Genomic DNA, 26,107 nt, shown 5'->3' on the forward strand with positions numbered 1-26,107 from the left:
ACTCCAGCTGCCACTGCCAGGGCCCCTGCCTCCTACTCCCTTCATCCAACCCTCTCCCCAGACTCACGGGCCGCGCTCGACTGCAGGAGAAAGAGATGGGGGTCCCATGCATGGTTCGAAGTGGGCCCAGGTTGGGCAGGTCAGATGCCAAGGCCTGAGCAAGTGGAGTCATGGTTGGAGGTGGAGAGGCAGGCTGAGCTGCAGACGGTGAAGATCAAGGTTGGGGGCTGCACCCACCTCGACATTGCGAATCATGTGGCCCCGCAGAACGGCTGCTAGCTTGTCACGGTGGTCCTCATGGTACAGCCAGGCCTGGCGATCTGGAGGCAAGGCTCGAAAGGCGGCGTCTGTGGGCCACAGCATTGTGAAGGGCCTATGGGATGCCTCTCGAAGCAGGGGCAGGAGGCCGGCCACCTGGTGGGGTGCAGCAAAGGTGTGGCAGTCGCAGCCCAGTCAGAGACTAGTGAGCAAAGGCAGGGGGCTGTGCCACAGAGCAGGAAGGGGCTCCACACTCACGCACACTCATCTGTGACCATCCCAGGCAGGCGTGTGTGTGCACACATCTCAACTGTACACACTGCTGTCAGGAATGTGGGCACCCATAAGCACACCCATGTGCTCAACCTGGGGTGCTCATGCACACAGATGTGGCTTGTGCACGCGTGAGTTCACACAGGCTCGCACGGGACAGTGCACACACAGGTGGGTATGCACTCACAGGTATGCATGCACACTTGCACACACTTACACGTGCATATGTGATCACAATGACAGGCCCACATGGGAGCAGTACCTTCAGGAGGCCGCTGAAGATCTTGTAACCGAAGCCCTTGGCGGCGGCGGTGACATTTCTCTGAGGAAAGGCTCTCATAAACAGCTAGGCCAGGCGGGAAGGGAGGATCCCAGGCCCCCAGCTGCCTGTCTTCCAGCTCCCAGGCCCGTGCCTGTCATACCCTCGGGATGGGAGCATCATCAGGCTCCCAGTGCAGCGCCTCGGGGGGCAGCAGGACGTGGTCAATGAAGTGCAGGATGCCGTTCACGGCCTCATGGTCGCTGCTCACCACGCGCGCAAAGTCATTGAGGTATATGCTGCCCTGGGGGCGGGGCACGGGTCTGATGAAGCAGATAGGTGGGGTGCTCGGAAGCTGTCGGGGCCTGAGGTGGGGGCGGAGCCTGGGCTGGGCGAGTCAGGGTGCAGGCAGTCCCGGTTCGGGACCAGGACAAGAGGTGGGCGGGGTCCGGGGCGAAGTCAGGGCAGCGGGCGGGGCTCAGTCCTCAGAAGGACACAAGGGCGCTGGACAGGACAGGCCCACAGCAGTGGGCGAGGCCCAGGTCAAAGGCGGAGTCCCGGGTTGGACTCAGCTGGAGGCGCCCCCTGGCTAGGGGAGGTGAGGGTCTTGACTGCGTGAGGCCCAGGGCACAGGCGCGCAGGGGCGGGGCGGGGCGGGGCGGGGCGGGCCAGGGGCGGGGCGGGGCAGGCCAGGGGCGGGGCGGGGCAGGCCAGGGCCAGGGCTCACCTCCCTCTCGCTGAAGCGCAGTGGGTGCCCTGAGAGGGCCGTGGCGTACCCCTGCTCCAGCAGGTCCTCGCTCCGCAGCCGCCGACAGCCAACCACGTGGTAGCGAAACACCAGCTGGCGATGCGCGCGAATCCGGGCCAGCTCATCCTGGAGCGGAGTCGCGAGGGGAGTGGGGTCCCTGACTGCCGCCTCAGCCCACGCAGGGCCACCACCAGAGCGCCCAGCCCTGCCCAGCCTCGCTCTGGGGGCTGCATACCTGTGACAGGTTGCTCATTAGATCTGCGTGCGGCACGAAGATGGTGAAAGGCCCATCGCCCTTGAGCTCCTTGTATTCCTGCGGGAGGCAGCAACAGCATGAGTGGAAGGGGAGAAGCCTGAGGCGTCCATGGATCTCCTGGGGAAGACCTGGACTCAGAGAGAACAAACCAGCCAACCCCCTGACCAGATGGGAACAGAAGCCCAGAGAGGAGTGGGACTTGCAGGTCACAGAGGCCCAAGCTGGCCACTCACCAGGAGGCGGAGGCTGAAGAATGAGGCATGCTTATCCCTCAGGAGCTCCTGGGGGGGCGAGGGTCAGCTCAGATTTGGGGCGGCCCCCATTCAGGGCCTGGTGCCTGTCCCAGCACCTGCGGCCCAAGGTCTAGCCAAGGCAGACATGAGGAAAGGAAAGCCGCGGGGTCTGAGTTGGGGTCACGGCTAGTTTCATAGGTCATAGCTGGGGTCAGGCCCAGATACAGTCAGGGGTCAGGCTCAGTGTCATGGTCAGGGCCAGGATCAGGATCAAATCGGGTCTTTGCCAAGACCATGGGTCAGGCCCATGGGGCACAGCCAAGACCAGATCAGGGGTCTGACTTGGGCATCATTACCAGGCCGACTCGGGCACGGCAGGTGAGGCCATCCCCCACGGTGTGGGCTGTGTCGCAGGTACATGTCCTCTGGCCATCCCCTGTGCTTTTGCAGGTGGCATATGGGCTGCAGCCTCCATTATTCTGAGGCAGGGACAGGAGAGGAAGGTATCAGTGGCTTCCAGGACTTCTCTATCCCACTCAGCCCTGTGAAAGAGGCCATGAAGGCCTCTGCTCAGCCCCCCAGATCCTATTTGCTACTGATTAAACTCGAGCTTGAGGGCAGGACAGCCCACCCTGCAGAGGCCCTTAGGACCCTGCTGGAGGTGAGAAGGGCTGGTTCCTGCCTCAGTCCCCTCTCCTTCTCCTCAGTGAAGGAGGAGGGCAGGACTAGGGGTCTGACCTTAGAGCAGGGGTCCAGGAGCTCGCAGGTCCGGATGCCATCCCCGCTGTAACCCTCGCGGCAGCTGCAGGAGACCTGTCCCCAGTCTTGATCAGTGGGGCTACTGGGAGCCAACAGCTGGCCAGCACCCTGGGTAAAAGGGTCACCCCCTCCCTGGGCCTGCCCCGAAGGGAGGCCCCATCCTGTGAGGGCATGGCATGGCCCCCCGTGTCCAACCCTGCCATGCTGACCTGCTGGGGGCCAGTGGGGATGCACTCGGCGTGAATGTGGCAGCCCCCGTGGTGGATGAGACAGCTGTTAATTTCTGGGGGAAGAGACACTGGGATGGGGGTGGCCCTTAGCGGCCCCCCACCTTCATCTGTCCTCTGTACCTTCATCTGTCCCACCCTCTCCTCTCTCAGCGCCCCCAGTCCCCACAAGTCCCATGCGCCCCTTCAGCCCTTCCTAATCTGACTCAGATCACTGCAGCCAGACCCCTAGCCCCACATACAACCCAGGTTGGGGGCCTAGTCTCACCCTGGCACAGCTCCCCGTCGCCCATGTAGCCATCCTGGCAGGTGCATGTCCGCTGCCCAGGTGCCACCTTGGTACAGTTGGCATGAGGGGAGCAGCCCCCATGGCCATGGGCACAGGGGTCCACCTCTAAGGGGAGATGGTCCCAGAGAGTCCTTAGGAGCAGGCACGGGGCCAGGGGCAGGACAGGAAAGGAGGGCGTGAGAGAAAGGAAAAGGTCAGAGGGAAGGGTGAGTCCTGAGATGGGACAGTGAGGAGGGCTGGGCCTAGAGGAAGTGAAGGGGGCTCTGTGGGGACAGCCACCCCAAAATTTCAGGGAGGGCCCTGGACATCCATGTGGCTGGACCTGAACAGAAGATGCCATTGCCAGAGTATCCCGCAGCACAGGCGCAGGTGGAGGCTCCGGCCGAGTCCTGCACGCAGCTGGGAGGGGTGGTAGCAGCAGCTCAGCCCATGCCTGTCCAGCCGTGCCTTGACCGCCAGGCTCCCCACCACTTGCCCACCTGCCCCAGGCTGGGCCCACTCACTTGGCATTGGGGTCGCACTTCCTAGGGCACTGAGGGCTGGTGATTTCTGGGGGGCAGGAGGATGACTCTGGTCATTCAGACCCAGGAACAGCCTCCTCAGTAGCCACCTGCCACCTCCCCCTTGGGACCCACTCACTCTGGTCACAGCGGAGGCCCTGCCAACCCACGTTACAGACACAGCTTCCGTCCCCTTGCAGCCCCTCCTGGCACAGACCATGGGCACAGTCACACACTGCAGTGGGATAAAGGAGGACAGGAGTTGCCCAGTGCCTCCATCCTGTCCTAGCTGGGGTCTCCAGGCTGCTCTCTGCTGCCAGGAAGCCCACCCCCGCCCCTCCCCAGTCCTCACCTCCAGTGCAGTTGGGCCCGTAGCGGCCCAGCTCACACATCTCACAGGCCGTTCCATGGAAGCCCTCATGGCAGTGGCACTCCCCGCTGCCCAGGAACCTGTCCTGGCACTGCCCATGGCCTGAGCACACCCCCCCCAGGCCCCCTGGGCATGGCTCACACAGCGTGCCAAAGAAACCAGGGCAGCAGTCCGGCACCTGTCAGCGTGGGGGTGGGAGAGAGGGCGAGAGAGGCCCGGCAAGGTGTCAGGGGGAAGGGGAATGGGGGCATCTCAGGGCCACAGAGCCACGGAGCAAAACCCCTCAGAACCCCAGACCCAGGGACGAGCAGCTCAGAGCTGAAAGAGACACAGAGATACCTCCTAAAACCCTCCCTCTGGCAGGGTGGGGAAACTGAGGCTCAAGCAAGGAAGGGCTGCACCCAGATCCCACAGTGAGGGGCCGAGCCAGGCCCAGTCGCTGCCCCTGGGGTTTCGCTGATGGAGCCAGCTCTGAACTGCCCTTTCTTCCTCTCACCGTCTCCACTCCCACTCCCTGGGGGAGTTGACACAGGGACAAACGCCCTCTGACTTCAGACCTCTCTCCCCTCTCCTTCCTCTGGGTTCTGGCCTCACCCTAGTCCCAGCCCAGTCTCTGCCCTTAAGATCCAAACTAGGCTCCTCCCTGGGCCCCCACCCACTCCCACCTCCTTCTCTCTGGACAGGCTTGGGGTGGGGGCTTCAGGGCAAACCTGGATCTTCTTGGCACATGTGTAAGAGCAGCCCCGGGAGAAGGAGAAGCCAGATCGGTAGACACAGCTCTTCTTGGGTGTGTCCTGGAAACGGGGACAGGCAGGAGGGGTCAGCCAGTGGCTTGGGCAGGGGCAGGGCAGTGAATGGGGAGACAGACAGATGGACTACAGGTGTTAGGCAGCTGAGCAGAACAGCAGAAGGGTCAGAGAGGGACCAAGACAGACAGACTGATGGGAGAGGGTGGACAGGATCCAAGCCTCAGGCCGCAAGTCTGAGGGAATCTCCCCTCAGCAGAGCCAGGCCAGCCCTCCAGGCCTCTATGGGGACGTCAGTCACCCAGTTCCCTGTGCCTGGATGCCTGGGCCAAGCAAAACTGGGCTGGAGGGTGAGGGGATTGGGCACCTTGGAAGAAGCGACGGCAGGCCACGCAGGGACAGAGTTGCGCTAAGCCCAGTCTCACCTGCAGCTGGAAGCCCTGAGTGCAGCGGAATTTCCTGGTGCAGTTTACACATTTCTCCTAGAGGGAAAAAGGGCGGGGCATCAGGCAGTCCAGGCCTGGATCCCTGCCCTTCCTCCAGGACAGGCTGACCATGCGCCCCTCCCCACTAGTCAGGTCAGCCAGCCCCTCCCAGCTCTGAACTCCCGTGCCAGCCTTCCTCTGGCCCCAGCCTCTCACCCGCAGGGCCTCAGCATGGCTATGCAGGCAGCGACTTGAGCCCACCGTCAGGACCCCCGACAGGCCAATCAGCGAGCGGCCAGGGGCCTCCAGCATGGGGCCTTCCAGTGGCACATGGTTCACCTCAGGCTGGGGAGAGGGATGGAGGCTGAATCCACCCACCCACCACCCTCACCTGGCAGGGCTGTAAGGTCAGGCAGTACTCCAGGGCGGGGGGGCTCCCTGGAGCAGAGGTTAGAGGTTGGAGGCTCACAGCTGGGGAAACTCCAAAGGAAAGGGATCTTCAGGGGTAGGGGCCCAGGCTAGGGTCTCCTTGCTCCCTGACCCCCAAACCTGGCCACTGTGGTTGTAGAAGACGATCCAGTGGGCAGGGCCCAGGAGGGAGTTGCGGTGTCCACCCTTCCGCAGGGTTTCCATGGAGAGGGCCTCCCCCAGGACCACATGGTGCCGCACTGTGTCTGCGTCCTGGCAGAGAAAGAGAGAACCCAGGGGACTGCAGGATAACTAAGTGCCCTGGACAGCACGCCACACCCACCGTGTCCCTTCGTGGTGGGATTGGAGGCTTGCCCTCTGTGCCTTTGCCCTCCCCGCCATTGCCCCATCCCCATGGCCTCACCAGGTGGCTGCTGTTGCCCTGGGCCTCCAGGGAGCGGTTGGTGGGCACAAAGATGGTGTAGGCAGTGGCAGCCTCAATCTGGGGCACCAACCTATGGTGCTAGGGATGGGGTGGAGGTCAGGGATGGGCATATTAGTTGTCAGTCCTGACACTGGGAGCCAGCCAGGTCCCTCTGGACCTGGGGCACAGTGTCCCCCGAGCAGGCACGTCCCCTCTTGCCAGCCTTCCGTACCTGCAGCAACTCCCGGAAGAGGCTGAAGGCAGGCACCAAGTTCAGCTGCTGCAGCAACCCCTGCCCACCGGGCACATCCCCTCGGGGGGGCAATAAGACCTGGTACAGAGCACAGGGCCTGGTCAGTATGTCATTGCTTCACGGCCTGCTTGCAAGTTTCCCTGCACACACCCTCCTCCTGCTGTACCTGGCTGAGGATGTGTAGGACACCGTTGGTCGCAAGGAGGTCAGCCACGTCCACGCTGGCATTCTGCACCCGGACCCTCTGGAAGGCAGCAGCAGAGCTTAGCCACAGGTGGGCACAGATAGACCCTTAAAGGTGGGGCAGCCCCAACAGAGAGACTGCCAGGCACACAGGCACCCACAGGTGGTCCGCAGGCTGGCCCACGGGCTGGGTTCTGCACAGAAGCTCCTCCCAGGAGCTGACTCAGATCCTGAGTCAGACTCAGGACCCAGCAGCTGGGCACACAGACCCTCCCCAGGGCCCGTGGTGAGAGGGGCGGGTGTGCATGTGCAGACTCAGATGGACAGAGAGCCCATGCAGGCAGTCACTCCTGGCCCAGCGACTCAGTGCCCATCAGCAATGCGTCCTTTGAGCCCGGCTCTGGGCAGGGCGAGGGGACCCCAATCTCATCCCATGGGGCCTCTGAAGTGGGAGAGCCTGCAGCCACTCAGGCTCCCTCCCCTGCCCCACCCAGTCCCCTTTTCTGCCCAGAGTTCACCACATACCCCACTAATGTTGCGAATCTCCCAGCGTGTGGTGGGGTTCAGGGTGGCCACTTCCTGCCCACCCAGCCGGGCCAGCTCCTCCTCGAACAGGGCACCCTGGAGAAAATGGGCCCTGACAGGGCACAGTTTAGGGGGGTCATGGAATCAGGTTAGTGTAACTTACAGAGACCTTTGGGACTGGGCCCACCCCAAGGGGTGAGTGCCTGCCAGGCTAAGGACTCGCTGGGGAGGGACTGGGTCCCGCAAGGAAGCCCCCTCCCACAGCCTGGCAATGGCAGCCCCACCTGACCAGGTTCGGCAGCATCCTTGGCTGCAGCCAGAAAGCTCGGTCCTCGGGGCTCAGCTGACGGACCGCAGCCTCGGAGGGCACCAGGGCTGTGACTCGGCGGTCAGCAGGAAGCGTGATGCCGGCACTCTGCACGCACACAGGGAGCAGGGGCAGGAGGAGTGAGGAAGGCAGCCATCATCTTCAGATCCCCTGCTCTAGGCTCCAGGCCTGCCCCCAACCTCCCACTCTTGGAGATGTTATATGGCACCCCTCCATCCAGGCAGGCCTCCTGGATTTGAGCCCTCAATCCCAGCATTCTGCCCTGTCCTACCTTAAACCACTGGTAGAAGATGGAGAAGTGGGCATTTGCCTCCAGCTCCTAAGGGAAGGGAAAAGGCTGAGGTCACAGGACCAAGGGCAAATTCAAGCCCCTTCCCCACCACGGATCCTGAGCAGTGTCCCTTTCCCACCTGAGGTGGTGGAGAGGGCTCCTCCCCAAGCACAGGGAAGACAGAAAACGAGTCTGAGCACCTCTTACCCGGAAGATGTCTCCATAACAGCTGAAGCCATCACCCCCAAAGCCAGGGGGGCACGTGCAGACCCGCTGACCTCCCCCCACTGCCCGGCAGGTGGCCTGGGGTGGGAGTGAGAAAGGGCCTCCATTCAGAACCAGATGGCAGCTGGGCCCCTCCCTCCCCCATCTCTCTGCCTGTCCAGCCCCAGCCCCTGCCCTTTGCTCTGCAGCCACCCAGTCTGTGTTGGTGGCACTCCTTCGGTGTGCCTAGCCCTGCTCCCCAGGATCACTGGGCATGTGACACAAGCATTACCCATGCCAGGTGGGTGCGAGGGAGCTCACGGCTGTGGGAGCACCCAGGAGGCCCTGTATCCTCAGGAGCCAGAGCTGAGAGCAGGAGGAGCTAGCCAGGCCCAGGTGCGGCTCGCAGAGGCAGGGGTGTGGTAGGGTGGAGCAAGGGCAGGGGAAGGCGAGGAGCTCAGCGCAGCCAAGGACAGTGGAAGCGGGGCAGGAGTGGAACAGAGAGAGGAGGCTGGGCAGGGGCAGGTGAAGGGGGAGAGGAGTGACATGGTTGGATTTGAAGTTTAGAAAGATCTCAATCCTGACAGGACACAGAGAGACACCCAGAGATGGGGAGGGAGGGAGACAGCTGCAGCCCAGGCTCACCCCAGAAAGCTTCCCCAGGGCTCTGAGCCTTGCACCCCCTTACCAGGCCGTGGCAGCCGCCATTGCCTGCTCGGCAGGGGTCGATGGGGCTGCACTGGTAGCCATCCCCGGCAAAGCCCAGCTTGCAGGTGCATCGGCTCTGGAAAGGTTAGGAACAGATGGCCTTTTCTCATGATGAGCATCCAACCCTTTCTTCCTCCGTTACTTGGCTCTCTCTCGTCACTGCCCCCGGGGAGGTCTGCCCAGACCCCAGAGGAACTTCTCCCAGCCCTCCTCTCAGAGATCTGTGCTCCAGATGGGGAGACAGAGGCCCTAAGGGGAGACTGGCTCTCAGGATGAGTCCACAGAGGTGACAGCATTCGCAGAGAAGCGCCCATGGAGACTTGGTCCCCCTGCACTTGGAGCCTGGGGCCCTGCCAGGGCCATTAAGGCCAACAGCTTGTGGCAAGTGGGTAGGTACCTGCCAAGGCCAGCCCCAGGATAGTGGCTTAGATCACACCTCCAGCCCTGCCACCCTACTCAACTGCTCTAGTCCCCCAACCAAATGCCAGTGCCCCTGGGCTTGTCTACACTGCAAGTGAGTGACCAGTGAGAACCCTCAGCTCTCAGGTGCCCTTGTTTGCACGTTGGGGGAATCTCATTGGCTCATTCAACACCTCTGTTCTGAATTAAGGCCCTAATGGGGTTTGGAGCTCCAGCTCTTACACCTGTCAGTTCTTACTGCTAAGACCCCACGTGCTGGTGTCCAGAGGCCACCTTGGAGTTGGGAGGACAGGGAGCCCCACAGGCCTGGCCATGCAGAGGCTGACCCTGACCAGCCAGGCCTGGCCTCCCACTTGGCGCGTTAGACAGTCTTTAATGCCTGTCCAAACGCTGGTTCACCGGTCCTGAAATGCTCCACATGGAAGGCTCCAGGTTCTGAGCTCCCGTGACTAGATTCAGACACTGCAAAGCTCCGGGGCTGGATTTCCATGAGGCTAAAGTTTTGGGGAGGTCACTCCCACGGGCAGAGGCTTTTCTTGCTTTGCTCAGTATTGCATTCCCTACGTCTAGAACAGGGACTAGCATGGAATAGGTGCCTGAAAACACCTGGGAAAGCAATGAGTGGCTGGATGAAGGAGCGAATCCCAGATGCTACTACTCAGCATGTCAGCACTGGGTTCTCATCTGCACCTGAGGTTCCAGACCCTGAGCACCTGACTCTGCTTTCCAGGAGTCAGATGGGGCAGGGAGAGAGTCCCCCAGAACCAAGGCCCCCACCCCTTCTCTGCTGCACCTCACCTGCCCGGGGCCCACATAGCTGCAGAGGGCATCGGTGTGGCAGCCACCTCTCACGTCCAGCTCACACTCGTCAATAGCCACACAGACGCGGCCATCCCCACTCCAGCCTTTGTGGCATGTGCAGTGGTGGGTGCCCAGGGACCCAGGGACACACTCAGCCTATGAGAGCCATGGATAAATAACTCAGGGACACAGGAATGTAGGCAGAGGGCCAGGGCATCCCACCTCCTGCCTCTGGGTCAGAACTTCAGGGAAGGAGCAAGGGGACTGACATTCTCTGAGCAGCCTCCACGGTCCGGGTGGGAGCAGGGGTTGCTGGGTGTGCAGGAGAAGCCATCACCCTCAAAGCCATCAAGACAGCGACATCTGGGGGTGGGTGAAGGAGGGGGCTCCAGTGAGCCTCAGGTATGAAAGGTCACGGGTGGGGCAGACAGAAGGTGTGGGTCCTCACCTGACAACACCCTCCTGGCTAACACAGCGGGCATGCAGGTGGCAGTGCTGGGCCAGCCCTGTGGGCCCACAGTCCCCCATGGACTCATTGCAGAACTGGCCGCTGAAGCCAGGGGCACACGTGCCCTGCTGGCACACCCCCCCACTGCCTGGGCGGTTGTCGCAGAGACCATGGACACAGCCGCAGTCTGTAGGGAGTAGATGGGAGCAGGGAAACTGAGAAGCAGGAGGCAGGGCTGGCTGGGGGCCAGGATGGGTTTGGGGGATATAGTGAGTGGGGCAGCCAGTACAGATTTGACTTCAGGGTGGAAAAATCAGAGGTTATCTCAGACTCAATGGGCAGGCAGATGAAATGTGAGGGGGGCATTCTGAGCTTTCACTTATCCCATTCTAGTTGCCCTGATCCCAACACCACCATCAGGAAGTTCTTCAGTGTGTCTGACCTAAGTCCCGCATACTTTAAATTAAGCCACAGTTCCCTTCCTGGCATGGGTGAAGCAGACAGCATCTCCTTTCTGTTCTCAAATCTTCCTCCACTCTCCTTGGCCTTCATCCCTCCTCCTGGGGCTTCATTTCCCCTCTTGAGAGCCCCCAGACCCATTTCTAAGCAGACCTTTTTTCTCCCTAGGAGGTGGCCTGAGCCAGGACCACTCACCTTCCTGGCATTGATCTCCATGCTTGTTTGGGTTGGAGCAGATGTGGCAGGCGATGCCCTTGTAGTCTGAGAAGCAGAGGCAGGCCCCGTTGCCCTGGATCCCATCACTGCACTAGAGAGTGAGCAGAAGGCAGGTTCAGTCATGGGAAAGGGACTCTCTACATCCCCTCTCCCAACACCCCCTCCTTTCATGGGCTGGCTCTGAGCTCTCGCTACCCATGAGAGCTCATCCTGGAAGGGATCTTCAAAATCACTGATGCCGCCAAAGACCTAGCCCCTAAAAGGCACCTGGCCTTGGAGGCTTTATGAGCAACATTTGCTCAAACCAGAAACACATAACTCCTGTGTTCTTCCATAGCCAGGTGCTAAAGTAACCCTGATATTACAAAGTGGTAAAAACAGAACACAAAAGAAAACTGCCAAGTAGCCTTTTTGGAAATAAATGCCAAAACTATCTATCTATCTATCCATCTATCTATCTATCATCTATCTATCTATTATTATTATTATTTTGGGATGGAATCTCACTCTGTTGCCCAGGCTGGAGTGCAGTGGGGCGATCTTGGCTCACTGCAACCTCCGCCTCCCAGGTTCAAGTGATTTTCCTGCCTCAGCCTCCTGAGTAGCTGGGATTACAGGTGTGTGCCATGACACCAGACTAATTTTTGTATTTTTAGTAGAGACAGGGTTTTGCCATGTTGACCAGGCTGGTCTTGAATTCCTGACCTCAAGTGATCTGCCCGCCTGAGCCTCTCAAAGTGCTGGGATTACAGGCGTGAGACATTGCACCCGGCCTAATTATTTTTAATTAAAATATGAGAAATAATTTGACCCAACTTTCCACTGCCTAGATAAGAGGACCCAAGGCCATAGAGTGGCAGGCTTGGCCCAGACACACAGCCAGTCACTGGCCAACCGGTGAAGGAGTCCCTGTCTTCCCCATACCTCACCCCAGGAGAGGATGGGACTCACATTGCCTTTGCCATAGCAGGGGTTGGAGAAGCCCCCAGGACACTGCGTGCAGTCAGGCCCGAAAAAACCTTTGCAGCAGCCTTGTTCCTATAAGAGACAGGGCAGGTCCAAGAGGCCATCTGGGGCCATGCCCTCCCTGCCCAGGCTGCCTCTGCTCCCTGGCCCCATCTGCAGAGTGACGGAGTGGATAAGGTTTCTCTGGGACCCCTTTTCCACCGTTAGGCTGCAGTGCATCCTCTGAGGAAGGTAGCCCACTCAGCCCCAGCTTGGGGACCCCTGAGGAGCAGCAGGTGCCCAGGTGACCTGGGAGTGGGCCCCCATGCCCATGCTTACCATGATGGTTTGGTTGCAGTAGCTGGCACAGCCCTTCTTTAGCACATTGAGCCCAGTTGGATCATGGATGTAGACACACTCCTTGGGGAAGATGTCCTGGGGTGGGCCATGCAAAGCCAGTCAGTGGGTGTGGGTTCTGGGCCAGCCCCTTTGCTAGGCAGCCCTGGTTAAGGGACCTCTGCCCCCTGGGTCCAGAACTCCCACCCTGGTCCAGTGGGGCTGTGAAGCACTTAGCCTCCAGGTCTGATCTAGCCTCCTAGCCTCTGCTTCCCCCACCCACCCCTGTGACCCAGGGCAGAAACCTCAACAGGCAGTCAGGAAGCCCTGAGAGCTGGGCCAAAGGGTGCTCACCAGCTTCACACTGTTGGGGGGACACGTGCTGGTGTTCAGGGCTTGGCAGTCCACACAGGAGCCCTGGGCAGGGCAGAGGCAGGATGGGGAGAGGGGTTAGTCATTGTTTATTTACTCGGCAAACCCAGAGAAGGGAACATTGAGTGGGGATTAAGGGATGAGAAGAGCCAACCACAGGAAGCCCAGCACTGGCGTTCCAGGCAGGGGAGAGCAGGGGCAGAGGCCCTGAGCCGGGCAGAGCTAGAGTCTCTGGAAAACAGCAGAGAGGACAGAGGCAGGCACAGAGTGAGTGAAAGGTGATGGAGCAGTGGAGGATGCAAGAGTTATCTCAGGCCAGGCGCAGTGCCTCATGCCTGTAATCCCAGCACTTTGGGAGGCTGAGGTGGGCGGATCACCTGAGGTCAGAGGTTTGAGACCAGCCTGGCCAACATGGTGAAACCCCGTCTCTACTAAAAATACAAAAATTAGCCAGGCATGTTGGCAGACGCCTGTAATCCCAGCTACTCGGGAGGCTGAGGCACGAGAATCGCTTGAACCCAGGATGCGGAGGCTACAGTGAGTTGGGATTGCGCCACTGCACTCCAGCCTAGGCGACAGAGCGAGACCCTACCTCAAAAAAAAAAAAAAAAAATCTCAAAGATGGAATCGTAGTCCTGGTGAGGGTGAGTGTGGGGGAAGGACAGGTGAGTTCTTGGGAGTCTGCCAGCAGGGCCTCAGAGCCGGCGTCAGCCCAGCCCTGACTTAGCGCCTCTCCCTGGGAAGAGGATCGCCGCTCCAGCGCTGACGGGGGTTAGTGAGCAGGGCCCTGGCTGTGCAGGTGAGGCTCACCGCCACGATCTTGTGCTGCTCCTCGCTGCAGTGCTTGGGGAGGATGGGCAGGATGGTCGGGGGCAGCAGGATGCCATCCAGCATGTGGATCACGCCATTGGCGGCCATCACGTCTACCCTCTGCAGCGGGACCCCCTCGGGTCCCAGCAGGATGCGCCCCTGCGGCAGAGACCCACTGAGCCAACCCCCAGCCCAGCTGGCCTTGGCCCAGTGGGGCTGCCCGCCTCCACCCCTGCAGCCCAGTTAGAGCAGACAGGCAGCTCAGTGAGCTGCTGAAGGCCCCACCTGCCATGCCAGCCACCTCTCCCTCAGCTCTGGCCAACGACACTGCTCCAGGCTCCGGGCCCTTACCCACATGGCTTCTACCACATGGGGCAGCCCTACTGTGTGCTCCAGGCTCCTTTTTGGAGTCCTCCCCCTTAACCCTCATTGGGCCCCAGCAGAGGAATTTGATCTCTGCCTGCTTCCTTCCCCATGACCCCACCAGGGCCTAGCAGTGTCCTGCCCACCACAGGGCTCGGAGCACACAAGGCTGAGAGGCCAGTGGGCACTGGTCACCCCCAGCCACACCATCCGCCCAGGTGTCCATGCACCTCACCTCCTCAGAGATGTTCACAGCCAGGACCTGGTTCGCCATGGTGAGGATCCGACCCTTGGAGATGAGCTTCTCAACGGTCAGCTGGGGCAAGGGACAGTGTGGCTTTAGGCGGGGCTCTGGCCACACTTTGGGGCCATGCCCAGTCCTGCCCAGGAGGCTCACGGCCACCCCCTTGGTCCCTAGACTCTGTGCTATAGCAGAACAGATGAGAAGGGAGGGGAGATGGAGAAGAGATGGGGCATTGGGGAAGTCCAGAACCTGCAGGCAGGCCCACTGGGTACAAGCTGGCTGCCCCCCAGAGAAAGACCTCGCACCTGGCCGTGGTTGTAGATGTGGTACCGCACCAACTCCTGCAGTTTAGAGAGACCCTGGCAGGGAGAGAGGGTGTGGCTCCTAGAGGAACTGTGGGGGAGTGTGGAGGTCCTGGTGCCCCCATACCCGCAGCCCCTTCTCCCGCTGAGCTTACCGCTGTGAAGAGGTAGATCAGGCGGCCGTCACGCAAGCTGTCCACAGCCTCATTGCTTGGGGCAAAGACTGTGAAGGGCCCAGGTCCGTCCAGGATGGAGGGCAGCCCACAGTTCTGTGGCGGTGCAAGGGAGGCTCAGGGGGCTGCATGGCCAGCCTCCACCTCTGAGTCCTGCCTGGGCCCTGCCAGCTTTGGCCTGCAGGAAACTCCCACTGAGTAAGTGGGAGACACGGGCAATGGGTCCATGCTACCACAGAACCTCAGGCTTGAGGACGGGGGCATGGGCAGAGGCCATGCTACTTCAGAACCCCAGGTCACTGTGGGGCAGAATCTGGGATAATGAGTCCTGGCCCAGAAGCCCAGAAGCCCACATGGGCTAGGACCCCTCCCCCGAGCTTACCTCCAGGATGGTTTCAAAGCGGCTGAAGGCCTCGGTAGAGGCAAGGATCTGTCCGATAGTTCTCTGTAAGGAGGGATGAGTGTGAGGGCCCCAGGGAAGGGGGTGAGGCTGCTTCAGCCCATCGGGGAGAAGCTGTGCTCCAGCCCCGAGCAGAATGGCTCCTGCCCACTCACTGCTCTCTGCAGGGGTCTGAGGTTACCCAGCAGCACAGGCGAGGGGAGGGGAGGATGCTGGCTCACCTTGGGATCCCCAGGGGTCCCAGAGGGGACCTGCCACCGCAGGCCAGTGACCACGTGGAAGACGCCATTGGCTGCTATGTTGTTGGCCTTGTAGATGTTGAACGTCTGCTGGGGCTGGTCTTTGTACTTGTAGGAGTATTTCTGGTGAGACACAAGAGGTCTGGCCAGATCCCATATGCCAGCCCCCCGTCCCGAGGCTCCCTCCCACCTGCACACCCTTGCCAGGCTGTGACTCCTCTTGTCCCCAGGCTGAGGCTCCTCCCTCACCGTGAATTGGTTGAAGGTGACGGTGATCTCCTGCCCAGCCAGCGTCCACCACCTTCGTGTTTGTTGGGTCCTTGTGTCCTCCAGGATATGCTGCCCTGCGATGATGTGCTGTCTGCAGAGCTGCTGGGCAAGGGATGCCTGCAGACGCAAGGCGGGGAGCAAAGTGAGCCAGGGGAGCCCGTCCTCTTCACACCACCTCTACCCAAGCGATGGAGGGGACAGGATGCCTCCCAGGCCCTAATGCCTTCCAGGTTCTCAGGCCCTGAAGACTGGGGACGCATCCAGGGGAGGAGGTGAGGGCCGGTGGCCAGCTCCACCATGGGGAGGGGCTTACATTCATGGTCCTGGAGGAGAAGGAGGAGACGGATGGCACCAGCACGGTGAAAGGGCCCGCTGTGGTAAGGATCTCCCGGCAGCCCTGGTCTGGGGGGCAGGGCGAGGGAGCATCAGAAGGGAGCTGGGGAGACCCTGGGGGTCTCAGAAGACCTTCGGGCATCAGACCTGGTGTGGGGGAGTTGGGGTGGGGGTATTCGCCCTAGATTTAGGGTAGATGGGGGCCTTGAGGTTGGAGAGCAGCTCCCACCCCCTGCATGCACCCCCCATAGCCCGCTGTTTGTTCCCACAGCCCTGGGGCAGAGAAACCAGAATCTGCAGAGGCAGCCCCTCCCTCCCTGCCAGCTGTGCTGGGGGTGAGGGGTCGGGTCGTGGGCAAGCAGTGGGGTCACGCACCCATCATGGCCACGGCAACCCTCAGCTGCAGGAACACCCGGCCTGTCTGCGTGGCCTTCTGCACTTCGTGGAGCAGGTGTCCGTAGCAGGCACGCCCATCCCCCACCTCGCTTTCCCTGCACACACAGCTGGGGGCCCAGGGACAGCCAGTCAGGGCAGAGGCTGAGGCCCCCCCCCCGCCCCCCGACGCCTCCCCACAGGGGGCACGCTTGCCCAACCCACTGTCTCTGCTCCCAGGCCCCTGTGCTCACCTGGTCTTCCCATCAGCAGTCACCTGGCAGGTGGCAGACCGGTCACAGGAGAAGGGGGAGCAGAAGGCGAAGCAGCCCGCAGAGGCGTTGCCGTTGATGCTGACCAGGCCTGGCCGGCAGGTGCAGAAGGCCTGGCCCCCAACAGGGCAGGAGGGGAACACCACGTCCAACCCCAAGAACCACTGGTGTCTGCCCTACCCATAGAGCCCTGCTCAGCCCCTCCCCGAAGAGGATGGTTATCCTCTCCCCATTTTACAAATGGGGAAACTGAGGCTACCAGAAGGCCTGTGACTTGCCCAGGGTCCCACAGCCAGTGTGTGGGTGCACTGTGGGGACAGTTCCAGCCTGGGACCCTGGCTCACCTGGCCCGGCTTCTGGTACACACACAAGGTAGAGTTGCTGGGGCAGCCACCAAGGTTGTCAGTGCATGGGTCCTTGGGCAGACACACCATCCCATCGCCATGGTAGTTCTCGGGGCAGTGACACTGAGCCTGCCCCTTGGGGCTCACCGAGCACTGGGCCAGCAGTGAGCAGGGTGATGGCCAGCAGGGGTTGGGGGCTGCCAGGGCAGAGAGAGAGCCCAGGTGAGCCAAGCACCCAGGAGCCCTGTCTCCACCACAGCTTTCACCAGGAAGGCTGGGGCCAGCAGGGTGACCTAGGCCTTGAGGATAGGCTCCCCTTAGGGATGGCTCTCCCTCCTTGTGAATTACGTTGCACTTGCTGGGTTAAAGGATGCTCTCCCAGCCCCTGCCCGCCCTGAGCTGAAGTCCCTGGCCTCCGAGTCCAGGCTCACCTCGGCATTCACTGCCCTGCTGCGTGTAGCCAGGCAGGCACCTGCAGCTGGGAGCCTCTGCGGAGCACTGGGTGTTCTGGGGACAGCGCAGCTTCTGGCAGACGGGCAGCTCTGAGCAGAGTGGAGAGAGCACTGATGAGCCCAAGCCCAGGCTGGGGAGGAACACAGGGGCAAAGGGGCCCTGCCTGTTCTGTGTGACTTGGAGTAGGGCCCTGCCCTTCCTGGGCCTCTGGACAGTGGAGGTCTCAGATGACACTCCTTCCCCAACTAGGCTCCAGGCAGAGGTCCTGCTGAGGTTCAGGCCCCATCCTCACCCAGTCGGTCTCTTTTGCTCTGGCCACAGGGACCTGCTGCCCTAGGCTATCCCAGTGGCACTGCTCACCTTGATCACAGTGGGGGCCAGTGTATCCAGCAAAGCACAGGCAGCTTCCATCCCCACGTGGCCCATGGTTGCACACGCCGTGCACACAGCTGCACACTGGGAGGGGACACACAGAGACAGATGGGACCCCAGCCTCTCCCAGGCATACACTGGGACGTCGGGTCCCTGCTCTCTGTATTTTTAGAACTCAGCTCAGACAGGTACAACCTGAAGAGCACAGAGCTGTGATGCAGGATCACAGGGGTGGTAGGAGATCACAGAAGGCACTGGCCCGGCCTGGGGCTCACAGAGGGCTTCCTGGAGAAGGCCTCTCAGGGGAATAGCATGTGCAAAGGGCTGGAGGTGTGATAAAACAAAGCACACGTTCCTGAAAGGGATGTGCAAATCTGAGGGGCTGGGACAGAGGCTGAAGGGACAGGTGGGAGCTGGTTGTAGGGACTGCATCCGCGTGGGCCCCCAGGTGGACGCTGGCCGTGCCCTCTTGCCTTGTAAGCACTCACCCGATTGGCAGTCAGGCCCGAACCGGTTGGGGTCTTGGCACTCCTGGCAGGCTGAACCGCGGAAGTTTTCCTGGTGGTGGATGCACCAAGTCAGCGTGGCCCTTCTGAGCCTCCACCCCACCCTGCCCAGTCCTTACCTGGCACACACAGGTCCCATTCCTGTCCATGCCATCCAAGCAGGTCCCGTGGCCATTGCATGGGGTCTCAGCGCCCCCAGGACATTCTGTGGACCCCACAGAACTCAGCTCTGTGCCCAGAACCCTCCGCTTACCCTGATCCCAGCAGCTCTGGCCAACCCCAGACTCGGCCCCTCCCCCTGGGCCACAAGAGCGAGGGGACCGAGCCTTGGAGGCGCTCGGTGTGTATTCATTAAACGAACAAGTTGAAGGAGAATGCAGGTGGCTCCTGCAGAGGGCTTGCCCAGAGCTGGGGCTGGGTGAGAGGAGCAAGGCGGGGTCCCCCTTTCTCCCATACCATAGCACCGGGAACCCCAGTAGCCAGGGCAGCAGGCCTTCTGCACCACTTGCTTCCGGCACTTCCGTCTGCAGCCACTCATGGACACCATAGAGCCCCCCAGCTGTACTTCGTAGCTGGGGGCAGAGGGTGGGGCAGGGTGATGGAAAAGGCTCCCATGCACAGCCCCCACCCAGCCTCCGCACACTGGCTTCCGGGGCTCCCACCCACCTCCCTGCTCTGCCTGGCCCAGAGCTGAGCACAGGGCCTAGCACATAGCAGGTGCCCCATAAACCCCTCCTGCCCCTTGCCTTTACCCCTTCCTCCCCGCCTATCTCTGCCACCCAGGAGGGGCCACAGGGGCATGGATAAGTGAGTGCTTCTCCCCATTTTGTGGACCTGTCAGTCTCCCTGAGTCCCTGCCACCCCACAGGATGCTCCTGGACACAGGTGAGGACGGGGGTGGCCCGCACCGGCAGTCCTGGGTTATCTGATCCGGGAGCTCCCGCAGCCAGCCTGAGGGACACGTCTGCTTCTTGATGGCTGCGCACGAGGTGCAGGGTACGTGAGTGACAAACGTGGTTTTCACATCACAGCCTTTGAACAGCACCTGGGTCACAGGCAGGGTGTGGTCAGGGGCCTGGACCCCACGCCCAGCCCCGACCCTGTCCTGAGTGCTGGAAGGGCTCACACCCCTCCAGCTGCCACTTCCCATCTGCTCAGGGGTCAGAGTAAGCAGAGGGTTCTGGGCGAGGAGCTGAGTTCTATGGGGGTCCACAGAATGGTTCACAGAATGCCCTGGGGGCACTCAGTAGGAATGCAGTGCAGACGGGGAAGGCCCTGTGAAACCTGTCTGTTACACGTTGTTAATGTCACATCAAGTCCTTATGTGCCCGGCCCAGAAGGCTCTGAGTCCACACCCTCTGACACTAGAGAATCTAGCCACGTTGCTCCCCCCAGCCCATTTCAGGTGAGGAAACTGAAGCCCAGGACATGGCTGCTGCCCAATCTCATCCAGGAACAGGGTGTGAACCAGGGACTAAACCCAGACTCCCAGCCTAGTGCTCACTTTTGCCTTTTGTTTAAAGATAAAGAAACAATAAATGACAGAGCTGATGCTGTCTTGGAAGGACACGGTGACTCCATCCTCAACTCATGGGCACAGGCACGATGCCGGCTCCAGTCATGCACCGTGGGGCTGGACCTCCAGCCACCACTCTGCTCTGAGCATTTTCCCACGTTGCTACCAAATGACCCTCTCTAACCAAGCGCAAGGGCTTTCTCCGCTTCCCAGGGGTCAGAGACTAAGGGCCCCGGCCCTGACAGGCTGGGCTCACGTGAGCAGCTGTGTGCAGGGGCTCTGGTCTGCATGTATTTGGGCTGGGCAGTCACAGGAGACAATGGGCCATGCCAGCCTCTGAGGAAACCCAGGGCATCCTGGCTGGGTCCCCAGGTGGTTTCCTGAGGGAGGTGGTCATTGACTTGGGACCTGAAGGATGCATAAGAGTTGGCCAAGGACAGTGCTCCTGGCCCAGGGGACAGCAGAAGCAAAGGCCGGGAGCGGAAAGAAGTAAAAACAAACGTGTGACAAGGCAGGCAGTGGCCCGAGGGGAGGCTAGAGAGGGGCTGGCAGCTGGGGTGCAGGAGCTCCGTAAACCTGGGTGAGGCAGAGTCTGGGGCAGCCCCATGACTCAGTTTATGGTTTTTTGTCTGTGAGAAAGGGTCTCACTGTGTCGCCCTGGCTGGAGTGCAGTGGTGTGACCCTAGCTCACTGTAATCTTGAACTCCTGGGCTTAGGCGATCCTCCTGCCTCAGCCTCCTGAGTAGCTGGGACTACAGGCATGTGCCACTGTGCCTGGCCAGTTTGTTTTAAATTGGCCCTCTGGCTGCTGCATGGAGAATAGAGTCGCGGGGGCAGGTGTAGGTGGGAAAGAGGCCATCATTACCTGAAGGTGGCCTGGGCCAAGGCAGGGACAGTGGAAATGGATTGGGAGATATTTGAGAGGGCTTGGGGTGGTGAGATGAAATGGGAGAAGGTCTCAGCAACTGGGTGGGGCATGGAAGATGGGAGGAGTCCAGCCTGCCAGCACAGCCTGGGCACAAGGATGCTGACAAAAGCCCTAGGCCTGGAGTCCCATTCACTGGCCTGCCATAGCTCCTGGAAGTCCACCAGCCTTCTACGGCAACAAAGTCCCAGCAACCTTCAGCACTGAACCCAGGAGGCGTGAAGCTAAACTCCCAGTTCTAGTGGGAGGAAGGGGCACAGGGAAGGGGCATGGGAAGGGGCATAGGGTGGAGGGGAGGTGTTTGGGAGGCTTTGGGCCTGGCCCAGAGAAGCGGAGATGTTCTCATCTTGAAAAATGCTGACCACACTGTGGTCCAAAGGGAGTGACCCCAGAACATCCCTTTCCTGGAATAATTTACAGATGTGTGGCTTCTCAAAGCAAGAGAAAAGGAGAAATGGTGCCCCTGACACTTTCTTATGGCAAATACCAGGGCCCCAGAGCCTCTGTGCTACCGTGATTTGGCCTTTTCCGCTCATGCCTCTGTGGTCTGCAAACAGGGAAGTTGCTCAGAGCAGCCTGTGTTGAGCGGCGGAGCTGGGATGTTGTGGTCTCGTTCCCCATCCTGAGGCTCGCCTTTGCTGAGCCAGGGAATGACTAGGAAATTGGGTAACTTGAGGGCTGAGCAGCTGCTGGCTCAGGGTAGAGGCTTGGCAGGAGGTGGGCTCCCCTCAAAGCCACCTGGCCAGCTGGGCAAAGCTGCCAGCGCAGTCACCATTCTGGCTGTGGGCCAGCTCTTGGAGGAATGGTGGTCAGCTCTGGATAAGGGCTCAGGCTGAGTAAGACTGCGCTGGTCGCACTCTGAGACAGTCAGGGCTAGATGGAGTGATGGGTGAGTTAGGGCCCAGAAGGAAGCGGGAGCTTTGGGGCCTGGTGTGGACACTCACTCACAGGACCTGGGTGTTTGTAAACGTGCGTGAAATGCTGATGAATGGTAAGCCTGCTGCCACATCAGTGCTTCTCCGAGACCACAGCCGAGGGGCCCTGCCTCCACCCCGTGGCCTGGAAGGAGCATCGGCGGTCTGAGCCCACATCTCGCCGTTGGTCCAGCTGGGTGGAGTGAGGCTGGATCACGGCCTGAGTGCTGAGTCAGATTCCCTCCTTCCTGGGGGCACCTCGGGACTGAGCCAGAGCGGGTGCTGTCTCCCCCGACCCCACACCCCCCGCAGACCTGATTTTGCAATGTCTGCTTCCCACAGAGCTCTGCTGCTGGGGGAAGTTGAGGAGACACGAAGTGTGAAGTCTTTGGTGAGAAGGTGGATGAAATTCTCCCAAGCTGGGACCCTGTTCATGGGGACCTTTTAAGGCTGAGAGCCCAGAATCCAAACCCTGTCAGAGAGGAAGGAACCCCAAACTGCTTCCCCCTACCTTCGGTCAGATCAGGGAGGGCGCAGGGCTGGGTTCTGGGCCGTGCTCCTCTCCCACCGCAGGCTCCACCGCACATGCCTAGCCACGTGCCCTCGGTGAAAAGCTGCTGAATGGGCAAGTGCTAAGGGCCTTCCAGGAAAGCCTTCCTGCCTTGCTGCCCAAATCCATCTTCACTCCAGTCCTGTTGCTGCCCTTACTGAACAGGTTACCCGGGACATCCTTTCCCCTCAGAGCTTCCACTCCTAATAGAGTTGTTCCTTGGTGTCTGTGGGGGACTGGTTCCAGGACCCTCCTCAGATACCAAAATCTGTGGATGCTCAAGTCCCTGATATAAAATGGAATCGAGGCTGGGAGTGGTGGCTCTCATCTGTAATCCCAGCACTTTGGGAGGCCGAAGAGGGTAGACCACCTGAGATCAGGAGTTCAAGACCAGGCTGGCTAACATGGAGAAACCCCGTCTCTAATAAAAACACAAAAATTAGCCAGGTGTGGTGGTGTGCGCCCGTAGTCCCAGCTACTTGGGAGGCTGAGTCAGGAGAATCCCTTGAATTTGGGAGGCATAGTTTGCAGTGAGCTGAGATAGTGCCACTGTAATGCAGCCCAGACAATAGAGCAAGACACCATCTCAAAACAAACAAACAAACAAAGGCATCGAATTCACATACAATCTATGCACATCCTCTCGTATACCTTAAGTCATCCTTAGATGACTTATAATACCAAATACAATGTAAATGCTATGTACATAGAAAAGTCTGAACATGGGGCTGGGCACAGTGGCTCACGCCTGTAATCCCAGCACTTTGGGAGGCTGAGGCAGGTGGATCACCTGAGGTCAGGAGTTAGAGACCAGCCTGGCCAACATGGTGAAACCCCGTCTCTACTAAAAATTCAAAAATTAGCTGGGTGTGGTGGCGGGCGCCTGTAATCCCAGTTACTCGGGAGGCTGAGGCAGGAGAATTGCTTGAACCTGGGAGGTGGAGGTCGCACAGAGCCAGATCGTGCCACTGCCCTCCAGCCTGGGCAACAGAGCAAGACTCCATCTCAAAAGAAAAAAAGTCTGAACATGTTCAGTAGAGATGTCATTTTTTTTCCTGAATATTTTCAATCCAGGGTTGGTTGAACCCAAGTGCAGGGTGCACAGATACAGAGGGCCAAGTGCACTTACAGTGGCTCTCAGCTATACAGGGTGCTGGAATAGAGGCCACGTGGCTGTGTTAGAGTGGCCAGCACTGCTGCAGCCCCATCCACAAGGAGTGGTCAGAGCCATAGGTCTCTGACAAGGAAAAAACTCGAATCTGAGGCCCCTCACTCACCTCTGTCCTCACTGCCCAGAGCATGAGGTGGCGGCGGAGGCCTTTGAAATTCCCTTGCATGGTACACAGGGGGAAACTGAGTTAAGGGGAGGGCAGGAGCTCACCTGCAGGGCTCTCAGCACAGCCCTGGAGCCCTTGGCTCTTCCCCCATCACTGTCGCCTTCTCAGCCTCATATCTTCCTGTCCCCAACCCTGGCCTGGTCCTGAAGCTGGTGAGGCCCTTCTCCCTGCTGCCTCTCTGAGGGACCACAGGCATCCAAGAGAAAGCACCTGATGGTGGCCGGGGGCCTAGGCCCCTGGCTGGACTGCTTGTGGGATCCTGGGCAAGTCCTCCCCTCTCTGGACCTTAGTGTGCCCATCTGTGCCATGGGGACGGTGGTAGCTGCCCCAAGAGGCAGGCATGCTCTGCCTCACAGGAGAGAGACCACCCCCATCACCAGGGTGGGAGGCTCTTCCAGAAGCCCCCGGAGGCCCCTACCATAGGGCCTGAGCAGACCTGCAGCCAGGAGACTGTCACAGGGACCTGACCAAGGGGCTGGCTGTGGCTGCATACCAGGACCCTGTCTGCTTGCCAGCACACACGGATGGCCATCACAGGCAGGGGTTTGGAGCATGGCTTTAGAGTGGGAATGGCCTGTCCCCGTCATCCTAGGGCTTCGGGTTCCTCACGAGGAGGACAGGAGGAGTTGCCCCGAGGCTGTGAGGATTCAAGGGGACCTGCCCGGGGCTGTGGCTGCTCTGAGGCTGAAGTGTGTCCTTGCCAGCTGCTCATAACCCCGGACACTGAGGGTGAGTGACTCATTCTGCTTCCCAGTACTCTTGGGGCTGGACACAGGCACACACATGTGCACACACATGCCCCACATGAATCTGTAGTCCTCAGGGGTTGGAGGTGATCACATCTTCAACCCCCAGGTGAGGGCCACATAAGACCTGGGCCTCCGTCTGGGCTGGAAGGGCAGGACAGGCCTGCCTCTGTACCCTTCAGCTGCAGGCTGGGGAGCCCTGGCCCAGCATAGTCAGAGGAGGGCAGGCTGACACACCCCTGAACCCTGGGTGGCTGGACACAGACCTCAGCCTGGGGTGGTGGGCACAATAGCCAGCCCCCAGGCCTGCTAAGAGGCCAGACAGGCGCCAGCTGCGGTTTCTCCCCAGGCCCATGCCCCTCCATGTCCAGTCCCTCCCTGTTCCCACCGCTGGCCGGCAGGGCCTGGATGCCGTGTGCCCCTGCGACTGGCTCACACTTACCTGGCCCCTGACGAAGCTGAAGCCTGCCAGGCAGAAGGCCAGGAGGCAGAGTGGGAGGAGGCCCCGGGGCCCCGCCATGGCTGCTGGGCACGCTGTCCAGGACAGAGTCGGGGCGTAGGGAAAGAGCTCTAGGAGGCAGGCACAGCACAGACAGGCAGGACGGGGCGGGCAGTGGCCTTAAAAGCAGCCCGGAGGCCCCGCCAGCTCACCCCCACAGGAACCCGCCAGGATTTCCTCCTGCGTATCAGCAGCCTGCAGGCGGAAGGGAAGGTGCTGGCCACTGACCCCCCCATGGACGGCCTGAGCCCTGCTCGGGGCTTCCCAGCCGGGACCCTCCTGGCATCACAACCTGGAAGTCCAGGCCACCATGAGCCCCGGGACCTGGGCTCTATCAGAGGTTCTGAAGCAAATCCAAAGGCACACGTGAACGAGTGCCCCGCCTGCGAGCCCAGTGTGTTTCATTCACAGGCTCTTGGGGTCCTGGTCGGCGGAAGGCAGGGCAGCCCCTGAATGGGTCTGTATGTTCCTGCCTCCACCTTTCCAACTCCAGGGCGCTCATGGGGCTCTGACTCGCTACAGGCACCCTGCTAGCCCACCAGACCCGCATCCCCTCACCAGCCCCAGCCACTCCTGAGCCGCTGGTCCTGCCCGCCAACCCCCATCCACCCTCCCTCCTTCCCTATCTGCCCTCCACTCAGCAGCCCATGCTCAGCCAGCTTGCTGCAGCACCTCCAAACCCCTCTCCAGCCGGCTGGTCTCTCTGGACTCTCCCTAGACAGGTCTGCTTCCGCCGCGCAGGCCTCTCTGCTCCTTCAGTGAGCTCTCCCGGCATGCACTGCTACCCCAGATTGTCACACTCTGGCTCCTTCTCACAGGTGCAGTCTCAGGTCAAGGGCCACCACTTCAGAGAACCTCCCTGGTCTCAGCCTGCAGGTGGCCCTGCACCTGGTTCACTTGGCAGCACCGGCCACCAGCTGACATTGGCTTGTTTCATTTGTCTCCCCTGGAACATTAGCTGTGGAAGGAGTAGGGGCGCTGGCTGATACGCACAGTGGATGCTCAATACACGTGTGCAGAAGGAATAAATGAATGGAGGTGGCTACTTTTATGATCCCTCTGTTGCTGGTGGGAAAACTGAGGCTCAGAGGGGCTGGGTAGCTTGTCCGAGGTAATCAGTTTTCATATCCAATCCCAGGGCTACTGTCTGTGAAGCCATCGCTGCCTGCACAGCCAGCACCCCCAGGAGGTGCAGTGGGCCCAGGCTGAGGGCCTCTGCGTGCCAGGGCTGCATGTGGTGGGCCTTGCCTCTAGTTGTCACTACCCCCAACTGCAGATGGTGTAACAGTTGGGGAGACAGGAGTGGGCCAGAGCCTGGTGGCCATCTGTAAATGCTTTGGTAAAGGCCAGGCTGGGGAAAGTTTCTCCTCCCCAGCACATCTCCACTCCCATCAGTTTGGAGGGGCCTTCAGGCAGGCCTCTGAGATCTGGCTGGGATGGGGGTTGCAAGGGGAGACCCTCCCCGCATTCCCCACACCCACAGTCTTCCTGGGGATGAAGGGTCCTCCAGGCAGGACCCCCAC

At 60.6% G+C, this 26,107-nt stretch overlaps 1 protein-coding gene across 1 annotated transcript in view; it reads right to left on the minus strand.

The window, feature by feature from the left end:
• The window catches only part of STAB1 (stabilin 1), a 28,819-nt gene extending 4,144 nt beyond the window's left edge, over positions 1-24,675 (minus strand). The window contains exons 1-52 of the mRNA XM_030811630.1: positions 24,528-24,675; positions 19,006-19,142; positions 18,554-18,669; positions 18,217-18,302; positions 18,080-18,149; positions 17,580-17,675; positions 17,198-17,308; positions 16,767-16,963; positions 16,405-16,535; positions 16,154-16,281; positions 15,759-15,847; positions 15,425-15,562; positions 15,158-15,298; positions 14,919-14,981; positions 14,519-14,632; positions 14,367-14,420; positions 14,053-14,133; positions 13,455-13,613; positions 12,627-12,689; positions 12,276-12,371; positions 11,943-12,029; positions 10,971-11,082; positions 10,317-10,503; positions 10,138-10,231; positions 9,866-10,024; positions 8,628-8,723; positions 7,943-8,038; positions 7,736-7,783; positions 7,421-7,551; positions 7,137-7,248; positions 6,595-6,672; positions 6,408-6,506; positions 6,176-6,274; positions 5,893-6,024; positions 5,560-5,688; positions 5,344-5,400; positions 4,883-4,966; positions 4,155-4,350; positions 3,942-4,037; positions 3,806-3,851; positions 3,625-3,701; positions 3,282-3,407; positions 2,996-3,069; positions 2,766-2,840; positions 2,384-2,506; positions 2,028-2,075; positions 1,774-1,851; positions 1,518-1,664; positions 954-1,094; positions 794-853; positions 238-414; positions 68-154 (exon numbers count right to left, since the gene is read on the minus strand). Coding sequence (XP_030667490.1) covers positions 68-154; positions 238-414; positions 794-853; positions 954-1,094; positions 1,518-1,664; positions 1,774-1,851; positions 2,028-2,075; positions 2,384-2,506; positions 2,766-2,840; positions 2,996-3,069; positions 3,282-3,407; positions 3,625-3,701; positions 3,806-3,851; positions 3,942-4,037; positions 4,155-4,350; positions 4,883-4,966; positions 5,344-5,400; positions 5,560-5,688; positions 5,893-6,024; positions 6,176-6,274; positions 6,408-6,506; positions 6,595-6,672; positions 7,137-7,248; positions 7,421-7,551; positions 7,736-7,783; positions 7,943-8,038; positions 8,628-8,723; positions 9,866-10,024; positions 10,138-10,231; positions 10,317-10,503; positions 10,971-11,082; positions 11,943-12,029; positions 12,276-12,371; positions 12,627-12,689; positions 13,455-13,613; positions 14,053-14,133; positions 14,367-14,420; positions 14,519-14,632; positions 14,919-14,981; positions 15,158-15,298; positions 15,425-15,562; positions 15,759-15,847; positions 16,154-16,281; positions 16,405-16,535; positions 16,767-16,963; positions 17,198-17,308; positions 17,580-17,675; positions 18,080-18,149; positions 18,217-18,302; positions 18,554-18,669; positions 19,006-19,142; positions 24,528-24,605 — 5,499 coding nt within the window. The 5' untranslated portion in view covers positions 24,606-24,675. The remainder of the gene's footprint in view (positions 1-67; positions 155-237; positions 415-793; positions 854-953; positions 1,095-1,517; positions 1,665-1,773; positions 1,852-2,027; positions 2,076-2,383; positions 2,507-2,765; positions 2,841-2,995; positions 3,070-3,281; positions 3,408-3,624; positions 3,702-3,805; positions 3,852-3,941; positions 4,038-4,154; positions 4,351-4,882; positions 4,967-5,343; positions 5,401-5,559; positions 5,689-5,892; positions 6,025-6,175; positions 6,275-6,407; positions 6,507-6,594; positions 6,673-7,136; positions 7,249-7,420; positions 7,552-7,735; positions 7,784-7,942; positions 8,039-8,627; positions 8,724-9,865; positions 10,025-10,137; positions 10,232-10,316; positions 10,504-10,970; positions 11,083-11,942; positions 12,030-12,275; positions 12,372-12,626; positions 12,690-13,454; positions 13,614-14,052; positions 14,134-14,366; positions 14,421-14,518; positions 14,633-14,918; positions 14,982-15,157; positions 15,299-15,424; positions 15,563-15,758; positions 15,848-16,153; positions 16,282-16,404; positions 16,536-16,766; positions 16,964-17,197; positions 17,309-17,579; positions 17,676-18,079; positions 18,150-18,216; positions 18,303-18,553; positions 18,670-19,005; positions 19,143-24,527) is intronic.
• Between the last annotated feature and the right edge of the window lie 1,432 nt (positions 24,676-26,107).

Source organism: Nomascus leucogenys, chromosome 4, assembly GCF_006542625.1.
Source record: "Nomascus leucogenys isolate Asia chromosome 4, Asia_NLE_v1, whole genome shotgun sequence".
Classification (NCBI taxonomy): domain Eukaryota; kingdom Metazoa; phylum Chordata; class Mammalia; order Primates; family Hylobatidae; genus Nomascus; species Nomascus leucogenys.